This window comes from Typha angustifolia, chromosome 1, assembly GCF_048772165.1.
Source record: "Typha angustifolia cultivar Huaian chromosome 1, ASM4877216v1, whole genome shotgun sequence".
NCBI classification, from domain to species: Eukaryota; Viridiplantae; Streptophyta; class Magnoliopsida; order Poales; family Typhaceae; genus Typha; species Typha angustifolia.
In genome coordinates, this window is record NC_133239.1 from 264,838 (window position 1) to 285,834 (window position 20,997).

A 20,997-nucleotide genomic window follows, 5' to 3' on the forward strand; every position below is an offset into this window, starting at 1 on the left:
TCAATCAAGGTACAGCCTGTGCTTATCCCTAAAACGTGGTAATAAGAGAAAAAGCAAATCACACCCATCAAATAAGATCAAATCAGAGATACCAACGAATATGAGCCGTCCAATCTCTCCCCTTGGGCGGGACCAGATAAATCACACGAGGGGAAAAGTAAAGAGGCGCTTAAAAGATAGACCCACTTATGCACCCAGGAATGAACTGTGGACCCCGCTACTATCCTGTTACTTCCAGTCACAAAATTGAAAATGCAAACGTGCTCCTCCCTAAAATCTTTCTAGTGTACCCGACGAAAACCCTACACTTATAAGCCCCCAGCGAAGCCTTCGCCTCCGAGCTCCCCCATCTCCACCACCATCGCCATGGCTCTCTGCAATCCTACTCGGATCCGGTCGCCTTCCTCTGCACTCCTTCTATCCCGTCACCGCCACCGTTCTCTGCTCCACTCTCCGAGCTTCCATCTTTTCCATCTCACCGCGAAGCAACGCACCCTTCCCCACCTCATCTGCTCCTCCTCACTTCCATCACTTAGGGCTTCGATAGCGACGACTCCTTCGGCGGATCCGACGACTGAACGGGGGCCATCGACCAAGCGCACGGACATCAAGAAGATCCTGATCCTTGGCGCTGGCCCTATAGTTATCGGCCAAGCGTGCGAGTTCGACTACTCCGGGACGCAGGCATGCAAAGCTCTCCGGGACGAGGGCTACGTGGTCATCTTGGTAAATTCTAACCCCGCCACCATCATGACCGACCCCGACCTCGCCCATCGGACCTACGTGGGCCCCATGACCCCCGACCTTGTCGAGCAAGTGATCGCCGCCGAGAAGCCTGACGCCCTCCTCCCCACCATGGGCGGACAGACAGCCCTCAACCTCGCCGTCGCCCTCTCCGACTCCGGGGCCCTCCGTCGCCACGGTGTCAAGCTCATCGGTGCCTCCCTTCCCGCCATCCGAGCCGCCGAGGACCGAAACCTATTCAAGCTGGCCATGGACCGCATCGGCCTCAAGACCCCGCCCTCTGGCATAGGCACCACCATCGAGGAATGTTTCGACATCGCTGACAACATCATCGGAGAATTCCCCCTCATCGTCCGCCCCGCGTTCACTCTTGGCGGCACTGGCGGTGGTATAGCGTACAACCGCGACGAGTTTGAGGCTATCTGCCGCGCTGGACTTGCCGCAAGCCTCACCTCCCAGGTTCTCGTCGAAAAATCGCTTCTTGGATGGAAGGAGTACGAGTTGGAAGTCATGCGCGACCTTGCAGATAACGTCGTCATCATCTGCTCGATCGAAAACATCGACCCCATGGGGGTGCATACCGGGGATTCGATCACTGTCGCGCCGGCGCAGACTCTGACGGATAAGGAGTACCAGAGGCTGAGGGATTATTCCGTTGCTATCATTAGGGAGATTGGGGTGGAGTGTGGGGGATCAAATGTGCAGTTCGCGGTGAACCCTGCGGATGGGGAAGTGATGGTGATAGAGATGAACCCTAGGGTATCGAGGTCGTCGGCTTTGGCGTCTAAGGCCACCGGGTTCCCTATTGCTAAGATGGCTGCTAAGCTTTCAGTTGGGTACACACTTGATCAGATTCCGAATGATATCACTAAGAAGACACCGGCGAGTTTCGAGCCTTCCATAGATTATGTAGTCACAAAGGCATGATCTTTTTACAACCCCCCTCGTCCGTTCTTGTTCTTATTCTTATTCTTCTTTATCAGGCTGCATTGGTTTTATTTTCTGCTTGCAGTTCACTGGTATGATATAATTAACTCTTTTAAGTACTTATTGGCTGCATTAGTTTATCTTGCATTACTATTTTCTACAAATCATTGAGAAGCAGTAATTCCTGTTATTGCGAATTTTTGTTATCTTGTTGGCTCTGTATATTTTCTTATTTTTTATTGATCAGCTCAGAATTCACATAAGCGTACCTCTATACCTAGAAACCTTTGTGCTTTTATCTTTCTTTATAGTCTCACAGATTTAGCCTGTTTTACTTCAATTTTTAGTTAAAGTTTTTAATTTCATTGGCCTGTTTCAGAGTATTCCGCAACGATAAAGCTTTTCTGCTGTCTACAATGGGACATACTCTTTCAACTTCCTAACTACACTTTGTATCTGTATTGCAGATTCCTCGTTTTGCTTTCGAGAAATTCCCTGGTTCCCAGCCAATATTGACTACTCAGATGAAGTCAGTTGGTGAAGCAATGTCACTAGGGCGGACATTTCAAGAGTCTTTCCAAAAGGCTGTTCGATCTTTAGAATGTGGCTATGCAGGATGGGGCTGTGCCCCCATCAAGGAACTTGACTGGGACTGGGAACAGTTGAAGTATAGCCTACGTGTTGCCAACCCAGATCGAATTCACGCCATATATGCAGCACTTAAGAAAGGAATGAAGGTGGAAGAAATCCATGAGCTGAGCTTCATCGACAAATGGTTCCTCACTCAGCTCAAAGAGCTAGTAGATATAGAGCAATTCCTCTCAGCAAGGACTCTGGACCAGCTGACAAAAGATGACTTCTATGAGGTGAAGAGGAGGGGGTTTAGTGATAAACAGATTGCTTATGCGACCTCTTCATCTGAGAGTGAGGTGAGGGCGAGACGATTATCACTAGGTGTATTCCCAATATATAAGCGAGTCGACACATGTGCCGCAGAGTTTGAGGCAAATACTCCCTATATGTACTCTTCTTATGAATTGGAATGCGAATCGGCTCCGACCAGAAAGAAGAAGGTGTTGATATTGGGTGGTGGACCTAACCGAATCGGTCAGGGTATCGAGTTTGACTATTGTTGTTGTCATGCTTCATTCGCTCTTCGACAGGTCTGTTTTGTTCTTTGGCTTCTATATTTTCTTCATACTGCTGCTGCATTATCCATATTAATTATGATAATTGGTTTTTTTTTCATATTGGATTGTAACTTGACATACTTTACATCCATATATATGATTATATTGATTATTATCTTCAGTCTAGGCTGTTCCCATCTATCATTTAATCCTTTTGCTTGTTGGTACAGCTAAATAATGTTTAACGGTTACTGATTAATATCTTTGGTGCTAGGATGGTTATGAGACGATTATGATGAATTCAAATCCAGAGACGGTTTCAACTGATTATGATACCAGTGACCGTTTGTACTTCGAACCTTTGACAGTTGAGGATGTCTTGAATGTCATCGACCTGGAGCGTCCAGATGGCATAATTGTGCAGTTTGGTGGACAAACTCCTCTTAAGCTTGCGCTTCCTATACAACAATATCTAGAGGAAAGAAAGTTGGTTCCTGCGTCAGGGTCAGGACATGTTCAAGTATGGGGAACATCACCTGATTCGATCGATGCTGCAGAGGACAGAAAAAGATTTAATGCCATTATCAACGAGCTTGAGATTGAGCAACCTAAAGGAGGAATAGCTAGAAGTGAATCTGATGCTGTATCAATTGCCTCGGAAATAGGTTACCCTGTCGTGGTGCGTCCTTCTTATGTCTTGGGTGGACGAGGTATGGAGATTGTCTACAGCGATGATAAGCTTGTAACATATCTTGAAAATGCAGTTGAAGTAGATCCTGAGCGCCCGGTCTTGGTGGATAAGTATCTGTCTGATGCAATTGAAATTGATGTGGATGCATTGGCTGACTCAAAGGGAAATGTAGTAATTGGTGGAATCATGGAGCACATTGAGCAGGCTGGGGTCCATTCTGGTGACTCAGCTTGTTCCCTCCCCACAAAAACCATATCAGCCAGGTGCTTGGAGATAATCCGTTCATGGACTACAAAGCTAGCAAAACGTCTCAATGTCTGTGGGCTTATGAACTGCCAATATGCAATTACAGCATCTGGTGATGTATATCTTCTGGAGGCAAATCCTCGTGCTTCACGTACTGTTCCATTTGTTTCCAAAGCTATCGGTCATCCGCTAGCAAAATATGCTTCTCTTGTCATGTCAGGGAAGAGCTTACAGGAACTTGGATTCACAAAAGAGGTGGTACCTAAGCATGTTTCAGTCAAGGAGGCTGTGCTGCCATTTGAGAAATTCCAAGGGTGTGATGTTCTTCTTGGACCCGAGATGCGCAGCACTGGAGAAGTCATGGGAATTGACTTTGAGTTCCCTGTTGCTTTTGCAAAGGCACAAATTGCTGCTGGACAGAAGCTCCCAGTTAGTGGAACCGTTTTTCTCAGCCTGAATGACTTGACAAAACCACACCTTGCTTCAATTGCTCGTGGGTTCCTAGAACTTGATTTCAGAATTGTTGCTACTTCCGGGACAGCTAAAGTCCTTCAGCTGGAAGGTATACCAGTGGAGCCTGTTCTGAAGATGCACGAAGGGCGGCCACATGCAGGGGATATTCTAGCAAATGGCCAGATACAATTTATGGTGATAACTAGCTCCGGCGATGCTCTGGATGCGATAGATGGACGCCAACTTAGAAGAATGGCTCTGGCCTATAAGATTCCAATCATAACAACCGTAGCTGGGGCATTAGCTACTGTGGAGGCTATTAGGAGTTTAAAGCACAGCTCAATTAAGATGGTAGCTTTGCAGGACTACTTCCAGCCTTTAAAGGTCGAACAAGACTTGCAGGCAGCATCTTCCTCAGTTTAATTTTGTAGCATCTTAGTTTATTTGCTCTCATTTTTTTTTTCTTATGAACCTTGTCTCTTTTATGCTAATTTATTCCGGCTTCCAGTTTTCTCCTCCTTGAACAGAATTATGCAATCTGTATGTCTTAGATTACAAGAAAATTATGTAACGTTAACATGTGTCCTCTTTTCTGTAACATTACGTTGAATAATCGTAATTTACGGTGCCAAATCACTGTTGTCTATATTTTGCCATTATTCATGACGTGAATTAGAGAATATGATGATGATGCTTGTACATGTCCTAATGCTCATTTATGTCATCCATATCTGTTAGGTTATTGTTATAATACTTAGAAATTTTTGTCCTTTCCACTTCAGATTTGTATCAATCTTTATCTTCAAGATGCAACCTGCTGGTTGAGGTCGGGTTTGTAGTTACTCAACTCGAGTGATTAGGGTCTACGCATTCGAGGGATTGGTCGTCTGTCTTTTTAAAAGAACCCACGTATTCAGTGGGAAAAACCATTTTGCTTCAAGAACTTGATTTGCCAAACAAGAACAGATTTCGCTATAAACTGAAGCGATGTGATTGTTAGATGCCAACCAATCCGACTTGCAGATCAATGAACCAATTGGAGATGAAAGGAAAACTGAACTGATTTTGTTTCACTAAAAAAGAATTCTCTACATCATATCCATTTCCAATATGTTAACAGAAGGAAATGGTGTACGCTGTACAGTTCATGAATTGCCATGCACTGTTGGTACCTTATACAAAGAACAAAAAATAAAAATAAAATAAAAATAAAGAATGCTTTATCTCCATCAAAAGAATTTTCCCTATGTTAGCAGCACCACCACCTTGGATTTACTTGTTTGTGCTGTTGTGTCTTGTAAACAGCCTTAGCAAGTCATTTGGCATGAGAAATGCCCTTAATTCACCGACCTTTGATCTTCGGAAGAGTAAGAAAGACAGTTGGAGTTGGACCGGGAATGCCCATGTTTGGGAGCCTCGGAGACATTGTAACCTTGGGGCTTGAGCGACAGACAGTTGGGCTAGGAATGCCCATGTATTGGAGCCTGGGGGACAGCCTAACCTTTGGGCTCGGGCGAGGAGACGGGATCGGAACCCTATTCCCGGCAGGCGAAGGAACAACCCTGGGCGAAAGGTTAACTTGTTCAAGAGCTTTGCTCTGGAGATCAGCTGGGTAATCCCGGACACACCCAATGCGAGCTCCAGTACCAGTTGTCCATTTGCAGGATAGGCGTCTGGCCAGATCTGGTCCTTCAGATTCTGTGATCTCAATTTCAGCACCCCGTGCATCCTCCGTAACCCTTTCTACTTCCCATGCTGGCTCGTCGACCACCTTCTTTACCGACGGGTATTCGTCGTCATCAACAGAACATCTCTGAAAAGCAAATGCCAAGGCAGATCGGTAAGGTTGTGCCCACATAATTAATACATTAATAGCAGCATGCAACTGAATTGTCTAAGATTCAGAAAACACTCTCTCATAAACAGAAGATTTATAATCCTAGAAAGTTAATCATTAGCATCATGATGAGCAGCCATTCATTATATCACAAAAAGATGCAGGCTTATCAGATGAGATTGCACGAAGAACCAGGATATTATATTTCCAATTGTTTCTAAGCCTTTTATCAATCCTTTTTTCTACTTATGTATGAAGGACAGCTATATTTGAATTTCTTTTAGAAAGACACACATGATCTTGGCAGCATGGGACGTATTCTAGTCTGCAGTAGGTTTTTGTACATGCAAATGAACAGATGTAAAGATATTATGTACCTTGACATTGCTGAGATCTACATCGTGGTCCTCAAGGAAGCTAATGAACTCCTTGAAATTCTCTTCAGTCGGGAGGTAATGACCGCTGTATGGCCATATAGCCTGGAAAAACAAACGAAAAGAAGTGAGCTCTCTGGAAGCAGAGAAGAATTATCTGATGCAGCAATCATTCTCTACTAGGGCAATTTAAGTGTTAATATGTACCTGGAGAACCCCTTCCTTAGCAACCAATCTTCCAGCAGCCGTAGTAGCACCCCCTGCTAGGAAACTGGAGTGCTGAAATGAACCCTTTTTCTTCTGCGCATAAGAAAAGAGACAAATAAGAATTGAATGATGTAACCCAAGTAATCAGAAATTCAGAATACGAAACAAGGTATGCCGATTAACGATTAACATGCAATTCTGGAACCAATTAACTGTTGTTTGTAAAGACAAAACTTTAGTTTTTGCGTTGAGCATATGTATTGAGATTTCCATGATACTAAACTTATATATTGTAACAACAATATCATAGGTAAGATATGCACCTGCCCAACATAAAACGTCCTTGATGTGCTCAGAACAAATATCCACTTGGAATCTTCAGTAGTATTCACAAGAATTTCACTTTCTTTATAGACGAGCTTCCCGTTTTCTACAACAACTTCATAGGCATCCCTCTCTTTCTGCATTGGAAAAGAAGAAGAGAGAATACATGCATCAGAGGAACTCCTATCAATACAGAATATATATTGTACTGGAGTACTTAAATTAACGTTTTCTACTTGAAAGTAAGTTGCTTACTGGTCCGAGATATTTGATCAACTGGTTCTGAAGCTTGCTTCTTGGGCACTTCTCATGATTAACATTCTTGCCATCTCCAATATCCAACCTTCATAATGCCAAAGAATCAGTAAGTACAGGAGGCAAGATTCTATGGCTTACATAGTGTGCATTAAATTGGAGGAAAAGGCAAGGCTTCAGATATAAATTTACCAGTAGAAAAATGGCTGGGTGCTCTCACTATTAAACCAGATATCATAATAGAGATGTAAATTGTGACCATAGCGATGGCGCGGATCAATCTGTACAGAATTTTAAAAAGAAAAGAGATGGTAAGAAACTAAATATGACTCTGATAGCTAGGCTAAATCAATTTCTTGGAAAAATACTTACAGCTTCAAGCCAGTGTTGGAGTGCCAGTTTTTGAGCCTTCTCATCTTTAGACAAACCTTTACCAACCTGAGAGGGATGAAGACAAATATTATTGATTGACAATTAGGCACAGACAATCAACCCGAAATAATAAGGGATAAAGTGATCATGTACCTTAGCTGCCCTTGTCCGTGCCCTTGCCCAGCGAGAAACTGCTGTCTCCGGCTTCTCGACGTCAAAAAATGATACAGAACTATGCTCAAGAGATGCAAAATCTAGTGCTTTCCACCTGAAGGGGTAATGGCAAAAAACAAGATTGTTAGACAAGCACAAGCACATCATACCAAAAAAATGGATCTTGGTGCTGAATTTAAAGACTTACCAGAGTTCCTCGATCACGACCGCACAATCAGCCACAATTCTTCGGGTACGGTAACTCTTGTAAACTTTCTGCAACTTAGTGGCTGCTGCATTAAGCTCGCAGGACGGCCTGGGAGAAGAAAATTCGGGAACGTATTGAATAGGCTTCATGTCAGGCACGATCTCGTTGACCAAACCCTTGAAAGAGAGTGATCGTAGGCTACCCTCATCCACAGCTTGATTCGTTGGTGAAACAGACGACTCTATCTTAGTTACTTCTGGTTCCCAATTTTTAAAGCTCAGTGACCTTTCTATGCCTGCACTTTCAGATCCATCGCTTCCCTTATTCAGTGATGAATCACATCTCTTGAGGCTAAGTGATCTTAATGCCGTCTTAATGTCTTTCTCGACAGAGAGGACCATCCTCGGCGATGAATCACTTCTCTTGAAGCTAAGTGTTCTTAATACCATCCTGATGTCTTTCTCCCTAGAGCTCAGGGATCTCTGTAGAACAGCTTCAACTTCTGTCAATCCTAAGACTTTGCCTCTCATGACTTCAATCCAGCCCCATGAAAACAAGGAGAGGGACAAACCCATAGAAATGCCGCCACCACCAGCTTCTGATTGTCCTGCTAGAAAGAATCACAAGACCGTGGATTAATCAAAGTTCATCAGTTTAGTAACCAACTTAAAGCTTGCAACTATGCATGTAGAAAGAACTGATTGAGAAATTATTGCTAAAATCCATCGTAAATCCTATATGCCCCTCCCAGAAAAGAAAAACCTAGACCTGAACGATCTCCTCCTCTTTTAAGACCCATTTCCAGGAAAGCTAATTCACTAGAGATACAGTGCTTGAAGTAGTAATTCAAGATAAAAGAGGTAAAGAAAAGGAAAACCAACTCTATACTAATCCAAGATGCAAACTTTTCATCAAGAGAAGCATCTATTGCACGCTCAAACCAAAACCCAGATAGCAAAAGCATATCAAATCCATAACGCCTACCTAATAGAGCGGAGAGGGAAACCCAACCAAATATAGCTTAGCCCTCCACACACACAGACAGAGAGAGAGAGAGAGAGAGAGAGAGAGGGGAAGTAAGGCTTTCGAAATAATGTTCAACAACTCGTACCACCACACCACCAGGAGACCATTTCCTCTCATTTATAGACCTTAATCCGATGTGACGTGGGCCCAGGAAGAGGACGAAGGAGAGATTATTCCTTGGCGTCGCGTGGGGGGTGACGACGTGTCCCGGTATGCGTGTCCTTGACTTGGAAATCTAACAGGCCTCTTTTGCTGGAACAGTAGATTTGTAGAAAAGGAGGGAGCTTTCAAAGATTTCTTCCTCTGGCAGCTGGTGAGGAAAAAAAGTTTCCCGACTGGCCAAAGAATAAATCACACAGATTGTCGGGGGAGGGGGCTTTGAACGATTCAATTGTTTATTTTCTTTGATTCCTGGTCAATTAGAGATAAAAGATTGATACGGGTTCCTAGTTTCTACTACCTTCACAGTCAGAGATTGACAACCGTCACTATCACAGCAGCAGTGTGTGTCTGTCTGCCTGTCTGTCTGTCTACTTGCATCAGATCTTTACATTCCCACTATTCATTCTGGAATTTTCATGAGAAACTTCTCCTTCTCTTACCTGTATCACCAAAAACTATAGTTTCTTATTAGATACTTCCATCTGAGTTTTTGGAGAGCAAGTTGGCTGTGCTTTTAATTAGTGCCTATCAAGTTAAGTTACTATCACATTAACTAGCGTCAAAGTGGCACTGTTTATGTTCACAGTGGTTTGGGTTGGGGGATGCACGAACCGGTCAATGTTTTCTGGTGGGTGGAATTGGATGCCTTTTGGCTTGGAGGGATGGATGAGACTTTTCTTCCTCAATTTCTCGCGTCAATTTCTCAGAATTAAAACTAAAAATATAAGGTATCCCAGTGTACAAGGAAGCATAATATACAAAACTTTTTAAGATAATAAACTTAGGAAGGTAAATTCTATAAAAGTTATTTTAATTTTTTTTTTTGTACTTAAAAAAAAGATAACTAATATAGGTATAAATTATTTTAATATTTAATCGTATACTAACATAAGGAATACTAATTTTATTTAAAGTTCATAGCAACATAATAAAGAATAGTAAATTCTATTGTTCGTATTTTTAATCTCATCTATATTAAATAAAAGCACCCTAATTGGATATCCGATTCAATCTTTTAGTTGTATTCTTCAAACAAAAGCACCCTAATTGAACATCATTACTCGTCAATAATTCACAGGTAAACTGATCTATATTAATTGTTGTCTGACCAGCTTCAGTAGCTGTGGAAAGACAAATTAGTCTTTTGATTTATTGACAAAAGGTTGATATCCAACAAAGAGATGTTGGCATTGGTCACTTAGGAGGATCATAGTACTTTTTGGAAGAAAACATTGCTTTCTGGGAAAAAGACACGGACAGATGCCCGCCCGCTAACTCGAGATATAGAACGTTGACCGCTACAATCTAAGATCGTGTTAGCAGCCATTGGTCATTATTAAACGGTCAAATGCTAAATCCGTCAAAGAAATAGATGCGGAGAATCGCATGAACTACGGCAAAGCTGGAATCGATGATTTATATTCTTTTTTTTTTCAGAATTAAAGATAGGTATTGAAACCATTGTTATTTTAATGTTTTGGTGTTTTACCTTAGTTTCTTAGAATAGCAAAGATAATATAGAATGCTAATTGGACTGTGCTCGAATGATTAGAAGAGCTCATATTGTTCATGGATACTGTAATATGTAAACTGATCGTATCATTTATTTTAAGCAATCGATTACAACTTGATACAACAGAAGAAAGAGAAAATAGTTGAAGCAAGTATCTAAACAAACACTCAGGCACAAATATAAAGAGGAAAGAGTAGGCACTCTAGAAGCAAGTATCATATTTGACCAGTCGGCAAGCACTACGCGAAGAACAATATAAATCTTGAAAGGCTGAGTATTCCACCAAGGCACAAAACTCAGTCAGGAATTCAGGCCTCATCAGTGATGAAGTTTAGTGAGTTTAACGGAACACTTGAAAGACTCCATTTGAGAAATTCGAAAGATCTAGAAGTAGAACCTAAAACAAACAAATAAGAAAAGAATTACAAAATGAGGAATGAGAGAGCAACCGTCTGCCCCACAATACAACCACAAGACACTCATTCTCAAAAAAAAAAAAAGATTCTAATTAGGGTATAACCACGACAAATCTATGGAGGCAACGAATTTGGAAGCCTGGCGTCAAAGCTAGATGCGAGATGGCGATTGTTGCAGGTAGGGGGAGATCGAGGCCGGTGAGATCCCACAACTCTCAACCTAGTTCGTGGTGACACGAAAGGTCGAGGGGAGGATTGGGTGAGATCTACAACGCTCGATTTTGGCATCATTAACACGAATGACCAAGGAGGGAGCTGGAGTGAGATGGACAGCGGCGCAACGAATGAGAGAGGGGATGTGAGGTTGGTGGTAATGGAGCCAAAAAAAAAAAAGGAAAGCAAGAGTGGAATGAGGAAGAGAAAAAAGAGAGGAGAGAATCAATGAACCTCACTAGGGGAGGGAACTGCTCTCCCCTCTGCCTAACCCTTAGCTAGATGGAGCGGAGAGGAGAGACACCGTTGGAGACAGCAGAAAAAAAAAAACCTATTGATGAGAGGAAAAAGCCCATTGAGGGTTGAGAAACTCTCTCCTTTCTGCCTAACCCTTGACTAGGTGAAGGAGAGAGGGAGGTGACGGGAGAAGTCCCTTAGTGATGGGGAGAAGGGAAATGCCCAAATCTTAATAGAGCTCTCAGCCTATCTATTTTATCATCTTCCCATTAAAACCGTAAGATTTCTATTTCTCTGAAAATATGACAATATATTATGATGCAGGTAGCCCTTCATTTAATTTTTTTAGCCTCCATTTACTTGTGATATAGAGAAATGTCTCTACTTGGACGATGTCAGCGGAGAGAATGTTGAAGGATTTTTTATTTTGCTAGGACAGTGAAATGGTAATGCAATCTAAGTATTCTTTCATTGTTTTCATACTTCCATTAACTTCCTTTTTGGTAATGTAAGTCAAAAATTAAAATTACAGTTTGAACTTTGTATGACATGGCAAAAATCTATAGTTTCAAATTAGATTTAAATTTTTGGATTAAATATAGTTTACTAGTATATACTTAGGCCCAAAATTATTTTAATACTTTAAAAAGTCTTAAATTAGTTTTTGTATTTATAGTTAAAGTGAAATCATTAATTTTTTTATTAAACTTAAATGAACGGCATTAAAATGACCGGAATGCAGGTTTTTAAGAGTATATCACTAAGTGATCAAAATAGCAACGACGATTAGTTAAATTTGATAGAAAAATTAATAGTCACAATTTAGTCATAAGTATAAAGATTAGTTAGAAATTTTTTAAAGTTCAGAAAGGTAAAGTAATTTTAGATATAAGTACATAGTAATAAAATATATTTAATTTTATTATTATTTTTTTCATCTCATATAATAATCAAACAAAGAATAACTAAAATCAAGGTCGAAACTATGAACCCATGATTTGAATGAAAAGATTAGAGTTTATATTAACCCCTATTAATCTTCCGTGCCTCACCACCCCACCCCACGTACAGATACTATGGTCTTCTTCATGTGCATGCCGTATGCGACGGGCTCAAAACCAGACAAAAGGTTTCAAGATTTATAAAAGAGATGAAGCTTTTTCCCCAAGCAAAGCAAGAAGCTTCACCTCTCCTTCTCAAAACTCAGAAGTGACAAATTAAAGTCAACGAGACCATACCTAGTTGTTGAATCTAAGCCATACATACCTGCATAAATTACATACTATACTATATTATATTATATTATATCCTGAAGTCATCATGTTCAACATCACATGCCATGACCATGGAATTAATAGGAACATCATAAACTATAGGAAAGATATATATATATATATATAGAGAGAGAGAGGGAGAGAGGCATTAATTTCATAATATTAGTTGGTCTTATAGCTACAATTTGAGGGTCTAATTAAAGATCTCATGGTCTTACGTTTGGACATGGAAGGATGGAATTCTAAGATAAAGAATTTGACTACCAACGTAGCTTTAGAGTTCTCAACACGCAATTTATTTAATGTTTTGAAACAGTCAAGGGTCGTCTTAATTCTTCATAGGATATATGTTCTTAATTTCAACATGCATGCAATGTTTCCTCATAATGATTTACGTTCACCTACTACTATTCTTATGTACTTATCATATAAAAGATTTCTGATTTAGTTAATTAGAATTTTCTTATTTCTGGCAAGCATTGAGACATAATGACCTGTGCGTTAGTCTAATTAAGATGTCTATGGTGATACGTTTACTGTGTTAGAGATCAATATTGGTTTAAAATGCAATAAATTAATAAATATAACTCAATTGATAATGGAGTCAAATGAAACGGCGTGTAGCTAAGTTTTTATCTCAAACTTTTTTGCTTTGTATCCACATTAGTCCCTTGTTATATATATATTTATATATATATACACATATATGTATAATTGGTAGTATCACAACGTGGAGAATAGAAAATTATTCTTTAAGAATTTCTTTAGTAGTTTGATGTACTAATTTGACTAGTAGCTACATGGTGCTATAATAATTTTTTTTTTTTGAATAGTTAGCTATATTAGGCCGACCTATTCTCTTGCCGGGATAACGGCCTCCTCCAGAACGAGGTTACATAATTCCTGGGGGAGAGGGTCTGTCGGCCCAAGCCTAACAAACCCCAGACCCCGCTTTCCACATTTGGCCGCCCAGTCGGCCACTTTGTTCCCCTCTCGCCTTACATGGCTTAGGCGACAAATTACAAAAGAGCTGAGTAATGCAGCGCACTCAGCAACTAATCCCCTAACTTCCCACGGACAGCTGACTCTTTTTTGTATGATCTGAACTAACTCTAATGAGTCGGATTCAACCTCCACCTTGGCATAGCCCGCAGCAAGTCGCAGTCCCAAGCGAAGGGCCTGCCCCTCAGTTTGTAGCGACGACTCGCCGGCGGACGGTTCCCATGCTGCCGCTACCAAGGAACCGTCCGTGACCCTGATTACAACTTTTGCCCCTCTAAGACAGTCCACCCCGGAGAAAGCACCGTCCACGTTGACCTTGATCCACCCCTCCGTTGGGTGTGTCCACCTTGCCACCTGCGGCCTTGCCGGAGTGGAACTTGGCCGGTTTTGCTTTGCGTAGTCCTTAGCAAGTTGGATTGCTCATCGGACTAGCATGTCAACATGCATCTCAGCGCCTCCAAAAACCCTCGCGTTGCGCAGCTTCCAAAGCATCCACAGCGTGGACGCTATTATTGCCTTGGAGTCCAGGGACGCTTCCGGGTCTACATTCCAGGACGTGGTGATCCAGTCTTCTGTCAGCATGGATGGCCACTCGTCACCCTATCCTTGGCTTGTTGCCAGCACTCGCCAGATCTCCTTCGCAGCCCTGCACGTGAAGAAAAGGGGCGCTATGCTTTCTCGATGAATCCCGCACATGGCGCAATTCTCGTCCAGGCCGACATGCATCACATAGAGGCGTGCTTGAGTTGGCAGCCTCCCCCACAGAAGCTTCCATGCAAACAGGCGAACTCTCGGGGCCACCCGCAGTCGCCAGAGATCGGTCCAACCTGCCCAACTGTCTTGGCCCCTCGGGTGGATGAAAGCGTAGATGGATTTGGCCTTAGGTTCACTCGCTCGCTCCGGCCACCAGATCCACCTATCCGGCCCAGCCGCCTCCGTCAGCTCTGTGGTGCCAATCTGGAAAGCTAGGTCAAGTCCGACTTCCTCCACCAGTCGGTCCGCCTGTCTCATGGACTCAACTATTAGGTCGCTGACGAGCATGTCTTTGTTTATCAGCCTCAGGTGCAGTTGTTGTGGCTGCCGGTTCCATGGAATCGCAAATAGCCAAGGTTCACTAGCCGCTTTAGTTGTTCTTCCGTTGCCTATCTACTTGCGGCACCCACCTTGGATTGTGACCGGGTGCTATAATAAATTAACTAATGCGTGTGTTCATATGCACATATATTTAGATATAGATTGGGTACCACGCCGACTCTTTGAACGCTTTCCATACATCTTGAGTGAAACATATATTACTACAAGTAAAATATGAAATGATAGATATATAAAGCATAGAAAATCCTCAAACAAATAGGGGGGAAAGGAGATGGCAAATTAGATAAGTCTCTATGAGGCATGAAAAGCTTCGACCACCCTGAGTAATGGGGGATAGGAAAGGCAAAGTTCTGTGCCACCGTCGACAGAATGGCAGAGGTGTGAGCAAGGGCTCAACCATCCTCCCAGAGCTCTCCACCACGCCAACCAAAGGTTGGCACACATAGAGGGATAGTAGAGAGAGGGAACCCCTCCTTAGGCCTCCCTCTCATTCGGTGAGTGGAAGCGAGGGCAAATGCATACGGCGAGCAAGAGCTCTGTTCAACGGTAATGACCTATGTACTATATTTAAGATGGGCCTAGCCCATATGGTTGGTTACCTTCTTGGTAGGGGCGAAAACGGATCGGATACGGATCAGATAGTGCTCAACCTATATCCGGATCCGTATTTTTAGTTCGGATACGGATATTGGACGGATAGCAAAATTTAAAACCATATCCTAACTAAACAGATACGGATAATTTTCGGATAAAAGATCGGATCTTAAACGGATATTGATTAAATTTAAAATAATTATAATATTTTATTTAAATATAATTAACACAAAATTATTAAGAGTTTTACAACAAATAATTTTTTTGTATGTCAAATATATAAAATTAGAGAAATTAATCTCTATAAATAATATATAATATATTATTAGTAATAATATTTATACTTACTATTTAAATAAGCAAACTAAAAACTGTAAATCATTTAAAAAAATATGCGGGGATATCCGATATTCGATATTCGTATCCAAATCCGAAAAATTTATCCGACCCGTATCCGAATCCGTATCCGAATTTTTTTAAAAAATTCTATCCGTATCCGAATCCGAATCCGAGTCGGATAGGAATTTTTTATCCAAATCCGATCCGAATCGGGTCGGATAGCGGGTCGGGTCGGAGTTACTCCGACCCGTTTTCACCCCTACTTCTTGTTCCGTTTCCCTATGGGCTTAAAGCCCATAGTATCACATGGCATTATTATGGCGCCGACGTTTTTACCTTTTGGTCCTTTAATTAGAAAAATATTATTAACACATATTATACAAATATCTTCTGTGGACAAAAAGTGGAAGAAGTAGATATAATATAATTATATAGGTGGTGATATGCGAAAAGTGATGAGCGATTTTGGTGGTTAATTAGGTAACTACCCGCAGCAACAGCCGGAAAGATAGGCAATTAGGCACGAGAGCCGGTACAAACGGGAGATTATTGATTAAAATTATACTATGCGGATGTGTCGTATACAAATATCTATGCGATGGTTTCGGCACCGTTTTCGTAATCAGCCTACTATTTCAACGTTTCAGCTTTCATTTCAAGGAGGCAAAGAGGAGAGAGGAAGGCAAAGAAGGAATCGGAGAAAAGAGAGGAGAAGCCATTAAAGCGGCGCAAGAAGAGAAGGAAGTCGAGATCGGGAACGGGGAAGTCTCTAATAAGTGATTTCCTCCATCGCCAACCCTTCTTTTCTTGCCCGCCAAGCGCTTCCCGAAGCTTTTTGTTTTGGTTGGAATCCTTGATGGGTATTGGTGAAATAGTTCTGGATCCATGGGAATGATCGATTTCTATACTATTTCAGGGATTTTCTGATCGTTTCTTGTGGTTCTTGAATCCCCAAACCCGATCTTTTCCTCTGTTTGATGTATCTTCTCTTCTCCGAACCCGATTTGGATGCGAAGGAACCCTACCAGTTTCTTGGCATTCAACCTCTGGTCGGATTCACCTTATTCCACCGTAAAGGTTTCTCCTTTTGCCTTCCAAGAGATCGATGGGATAAGGAGTTCGCCATATTGCAGACGGGGTGAAGAATATTTCCACCTTGGAAGCTCTAGGTTTGCTATTATTGCTTTTAAGGATTGTAAGTCTAGGTTTATATTGTGATTTGGGAAATGGGTTCTTCGCAAGGGTCAACCTTGACTTCAACGGCGGCTGCCGCCGAAGTCAATGCCTGCGTGTTGGATTTGCTACCTCTCTATGTTAAGGAGTTGATTGCCGGAGGGGCTGCCGGGGCGTTCTCGAAGACAGCGGTGGCGCCATTGGAGCGTGTAAAGATACTATTGCAGGTTTGGAGTTTTGAGCTTTCGATGTGCCTATTTTCTTTTTGTATGCATTGGTTGGAGATGCTCGAATTGGATACCTTTAGCTTTATTGACTAGTTTTCTGGTGAAGGAAGTGAATGGATTTGGTGGTTTTGATCCTTATTTTGGTATGCTTACAGAGTTGTGCGTCTTATATGCGTATTGCTTTAAGGAACCATGCATTTTTAAGCATTCATTTTTGTCGGTGAAAATTAACCGGGACAACATTTAGTCATTTACTGTTTTGTCGTCTTCTTTTTTGGGATTGGCAGGCCTAATTTATCCTTTTATTATTTATTTCTTATCTTAAGTTGTATGATGAATCGCCTTGTTGTGTCTTGTTCTTGATGGAGATGACTTGCATTGAGGCAAAAGTTGTTTGTTTTTCCTAGCTTCAAACTTCTTTAATTTTTTCTATCTGGCAATTAAATTTTCTGAAGTTACTTTATTTAGGTAGTGTAATAAGCTGTTTCTTTTCTTAATTGAATTCAATAGACAAGGACTGAAGGGTTTAGATCACTTGGAATTTTTCAATCTTTGAGGAAGCTGAAGCAACATGAAGGTATTTTGGGTTTCTACAAGTAAGTTACCGGCCAATGGATTTAAAATGTTAGCATGTCAAATTATATATTATTTGGTAATAATCCTTTTTTTTCTTTTTCAGAGGAAATGGTGCTAGTGTGCTTCGGATTGTTCCTTATGCAGCATTACACTTTATGACATATGAGCAGTATAGGTGTTGGTTACTGAATAATTGTCCTTCATTGGGGACTGGACCTATTGTAGATCTTTTAGCTGGCTCAACTGCTGGTGGAACTGCTGTTTTATGCACCTATCCCTTGGATTTGGCTCGGACTAAACTTGCATATCAGGTGATAGAAGTCGCTGCTTAAGATGATGTTACCTTCTATTTCTATTGTAGTGTTGAACCTCAAGCTTTACTCAATGATATGCATAAAATGTTGGTGGAATAAGTTGACAGTTCTGGACTTACGAATTCCAAGACATGTCTTGAACAGTATGATTAACACATTTCAAATATTTTCAATCTTTTTGTTGGTCTTTAAGTATTTTTCTACCTTATATTAGTGGAAAAAGCAGCTGTGTTGTTGGCATCACATGGTGCATTGCTAAGTGTTTTGTTCATGCATACCTTTCTTTTTCTTTTCTGCATACAAATATATTTGGGGTTCACATCTTAGTGTTGATCCTTTCAAGGGTAACCATTAATTCGTAGCTGAATTCTTTGTTTGATTCTTGATCCAAGGTTTCAAATCCGAGCCAACCTGGTAACGCTAGAAGGAGCATTAATGTTCAGCCAGTTTACCGAGGGATAAAAGATGTTTTTAAGAAAGTTTATATGGAAGGTGGTGTACGTTCTCTATATCGTGGAGTAGGTACATTTCCTTCTTTGTCTTTATAAAAAAAAATATAATTGCCATCATGATTTACTACTCTTTTTTTATTATCAAGTTTACTCTTTAGCCTTTCTTTTGTAATTTTTCACATTGGTTGATGTTTTTGATAACTTGTATTGCTTAATTTGTATTGATTAGAATGTTACAATGCTTGAAAAGCTATCTGCCATTCAGATACTTTTACAAGTATTTATATCTGACTACTCTTTACATGCACAAACAGCCTCTTGCATGACATTTCCATCCAGAGAAAATGTGTTCTGTAATATTGCAAATAAAGCATCTGGTAATAGCAAGGAGCCAACCAACACTGTGTATGCCAATTCTAATTGCCAATTAGTACATCTGGCTTAAACCTTGCCCTTTGAAGAAGCCTCTAAAGGAAGCTTGCAAACCAAAGGTCCAATATTGTCTTCTAGAAGAATCTTTATGTCTAGTCTTTATCATAAGTAAGTCTAGATATTTTAAGATTCAGTTTGGAGCAATTAAATATGAATATCAAATTTTGATGTTAAATTGATATTGGGATAGTTAAGAAGGATGAGAGGACTTATTGGCATAATCATTTTAGTATGACATCGAGAAGTTGCATTGACTTGCTTTTACTTCAGGTTGTCAAAGCTTAGATACATAAGTTTGTCATTTGTTTAAATTTTTTTTTTGTGCAGCCCTTGTATTATAACATTATTAATTACTGTAGCGAACTTGTGAAAGCAAATGAGCATCTCATAATATCTGATAGTTCTGATTTTTGTGCTTCTGATCTCAAGGTTCTCATTTTACTCTATTTCTTTCAGGACCAACATTGATAGGTATCCTTCCTTATGCTGGTTTGAAGTTCTACATCTATGAAGAGCTAAAGACCCAGGTTCCAGAAGAGTACAAGAAGTCCGTCATGCTGCGACTCTCTTGTGGAGCATTAGCTGGTCTGTTTGGACAGACTCTCACTTATCCATTGGATGTTGTCAGGAGACAGATGCAGGTATTTGTCACTTGGTGTGTGCTGTAGCTTAGTTTTGGCTTTCATTAATAAGTAATGTTTTTGGTCATTATACATATAGTATTCTATTGTTTTCCCAGTTAAGTATAGTAAAATAATTTCTGAGTTTAATCTGTAGGTTCAGAGTCAGCAACCACTAAACCTTCTCAATGGTCCTCCAATCACGGGAACGTTGCAGGGTCTCTCTACCATCATACAAACCCAAGGGTGGAGGCAACTCTTTTCTGGCCTCAGCCTCAACTATCTGAAGGTAATTATTTATTTTAAGTTTCATAGACACAGTAAAAATAATTCCATTGACACAACTGAATGCTGATAGTAGGAAATGCAAGACTTCAACTAATCACTCTTTCTGAGCTCTCTTCTGGATCTACACTTATATGCTTACTTCTTGAGTTTACTTTCTTGACCTATTCCTGGCTACTTTGCATGGAAGAAAGATAGATCTTGTCTGCTTTAATTCTGTCATCTCTATGTGCCGACAACTAAAGAGAGTTTGTGATCATCAAAGATAAATTGTAAACTTTGCAGGTGGTTCCATCAGTGGCTATTGGTTTCACAGCATACGACATGATGAAGGCTTTACTACGTGTTCCTCCACGGGAGAGGACTACTTCAGCTCCTGCTGCCTGAAACTACGATATCGAGAACAGGGTTGACTTTCTGATGGCAGAATTGTTATATTGTCACCAATATGCAAAAAGATGGATGTGCTTCCACGCCAACCTATATTCGTAAGGATGCAGGGTTGACTTTGGTGTGGTGGGGCACATGGAAAGTTATCTCCATTGATTCCTCAAACTAAAAGAATGAGAATACTTTTGCTAATTTCTTTGTCCAATTGATTATGAGGATTGGCTGACGTTATTTTTATTTGGGAATATCGAGTTAGATGATGCAAGATTTTCTATCATCAAAATCCAAATTCGCACTGCTTATATATATAAACGTACGTATTGGTTTTACAATATACGCATAGTAAGAAAAGGTGCATACTGCGAAATCAGAGTAGCTTGTTTGCAAGTAACATGTGTTTTGGTTCATATTTGCTCATGTAATTTTAAAGTGGAATTTTTTTTGGAAAACATTCCAGTATGGTGCCCACTAAATCAAGAGTTGATAGATTTTTTATATCTAGAATTCAACATGACATTAACCTTCTTAAAAGTTTGATGCCATGTCCTGGGCTGGAGCAAACCAAGTAATACTGAGACTTACTGTAGAAGTTGTGAAACCACTGTAGAAAAAGTCATATAGACGTGAGAATAACCTAGACATTGAAAAAGATTAGAACATCCGATTTAGAGATTTGTCTTCATATTTGAGATAAAACTAATCTACTAAGGCAATTAAAAATCCACCCATAATGTAG

At 40.8% G+C, this 20,997-nt stretch overlaps 3 protein-coding genes across 3 annotated transcripts; 2 read left to right on the forward strand and 1 right to left on the reverse strand.

The window, feature by feature from the left end:
- The first annotated feature begins 280 nt into the window (after positions 1 to 280).
- On the forward strand, positions 281 to 4,824 carry LOC140771235 (carbamoyl phosphate synthase arginine-specific large chain, chloroplastic). The gene is made up of 3 exons (XM_073112724.1): positions 281 to 1,665; positions 2,139 to 2,834; positions 3,076 to 4,824. The coding sequence occupies exons 1-3, from the start codon at positions 367 to 369 to the stop codon at positions 4,612 to 4,614; spliced, it is 3,534 nt and encodes a 1,177-aa protein (XP_072968825.1). The 5' UTR covers positions 281 to 366; the 3' UTR covers positions 4,615 to 4,824.
- Positions 4,825 to 5,227: 403 nt separating this feature from the next.
- LOC140767749 (IQ domain-containing protein IQM1-like) lies at positions 5,228 to 9,057 on the reverse strand. The gene is made up of 10 exons (XM_073107779.1): positions 8,906 to 9,057; positions 7,922 to 8,528; positions 7,714 to 7,828; positions 7,561 to 7,626; positions 7,381 to 7,469; positions 7,189 to 7,276; positions 6,933 to 7,070; positions 6,610 to 6,702; positions 6,406 to 6,507; positions 5,228 to 6,004 (listed from the first exon to the last, which is right to left on the reverse strand). The coding sequence occupies exons 2-10, from the start codon at positions 8,494 to 8,496 to the stop codon at positions 5,534 to 5,536; spliced, it is 1,737 nt and encodes a 578-aa protein (XP_072963880.1). The 5' UTR covers positions 8,497 to 8,528; positions 8,906 to 9,057; the 3' UTR covers positions 5,228 to 5,533.
- Positions 9,058 to 16,437: 7,380 nt separating this feature from the next.
- Positions 16,438 to 20,593, forward strand: LOC140766198 (mitochondrial carrier protein CoAc1-like). The gene is made up of 7 exons (XM_073105669.1): positions 16,438 to 17,192; positions 17,703 to 17,788; positions 17,872 to 18,079; positions 18,475 to 18,604; positions 19,423 to 19,607; positions 19,744 to 19,875; positions 20,157 to 20,593. Exons 1-7 carry the CDS (start codon positions 17,019 to 17,021, stop codon positions 20,256 to 20,258), a joined length of 1,017 nt encoding a protein of 338 aa, XP_072961770.1. The 5' UTR covers positions 16,438 to 17,018; the 3' UTR covers positions 20,259 to 20,593.
- The last annotated feature ends 404 nt before the right edge of the window (positions 20,594 to 20,997 follow it).

Bases quoted from the DNA above. Each gene is read 5' to 3' on its own strand.
- LOC140771235 (XM_073112724.1), top strand. From the start codon at position 367: ATGGCTCTCTGCAATCCTACTCGGATCCGGTCGCCTTCCTCTGCACTC. The intron at 1,666-2,138 runs GCATGATCTTTT...TCTGTATTGCAG, and splicing joins TAGATTATGTAGTCACAAAG to ATTCCTCGTTTTGCTTTCGA. The intron at 2,835-3,075 runs GTCTGTTTTGTT...CTTTGGTGCTAG, and splicing joins CTTCATTCGCTCTTCGACAG to GATGGTTATGAGACGATTAT.
- LOC140767749 (XM_073107779.1), bottom strand. From the start codon at position 8,496: ATGGGTTTGTCCCTCTCCTTGTTTTCATGGGGCTGGATTGAAGTCATG. The intron at 7,470-7,560 runs GTAAGTATTTTT...AATTCTGTACAG, and splicing joins TCCAACACTGGCTTGAAGCT to ATTGATCCGCGCCATCGCTA. The intron at 7,071-7,188 runs GTAAGCAACTTA...TTTCCAATGCAG, and splicing joins TGATCAAATATCTCGGACCA to AAAGAGAGGGATGCCTATGA.
- LOC140766198 (XM_073105669.1), top strand. From the start codon at position 17,019: ATGGGTTCTTCGCAAGGGTCAACCTTGACTTCAACGGCGGCTGCCGCC. The intron at 17,789-17,871 runs GTAAGTTACCGG...TTTCTTTTTCAG, and splicing joins GGTATTTTGGGTTTCTACAA to AGGAAATGGTGCTAGTGTGC. The intron at 18,605-19,422 runs GTACATTTCCTT...TATTTCTTTCAG, and splicing joins TTCTCTATATCGTGGAGTAG to GACCAACATTGATAGGTATC.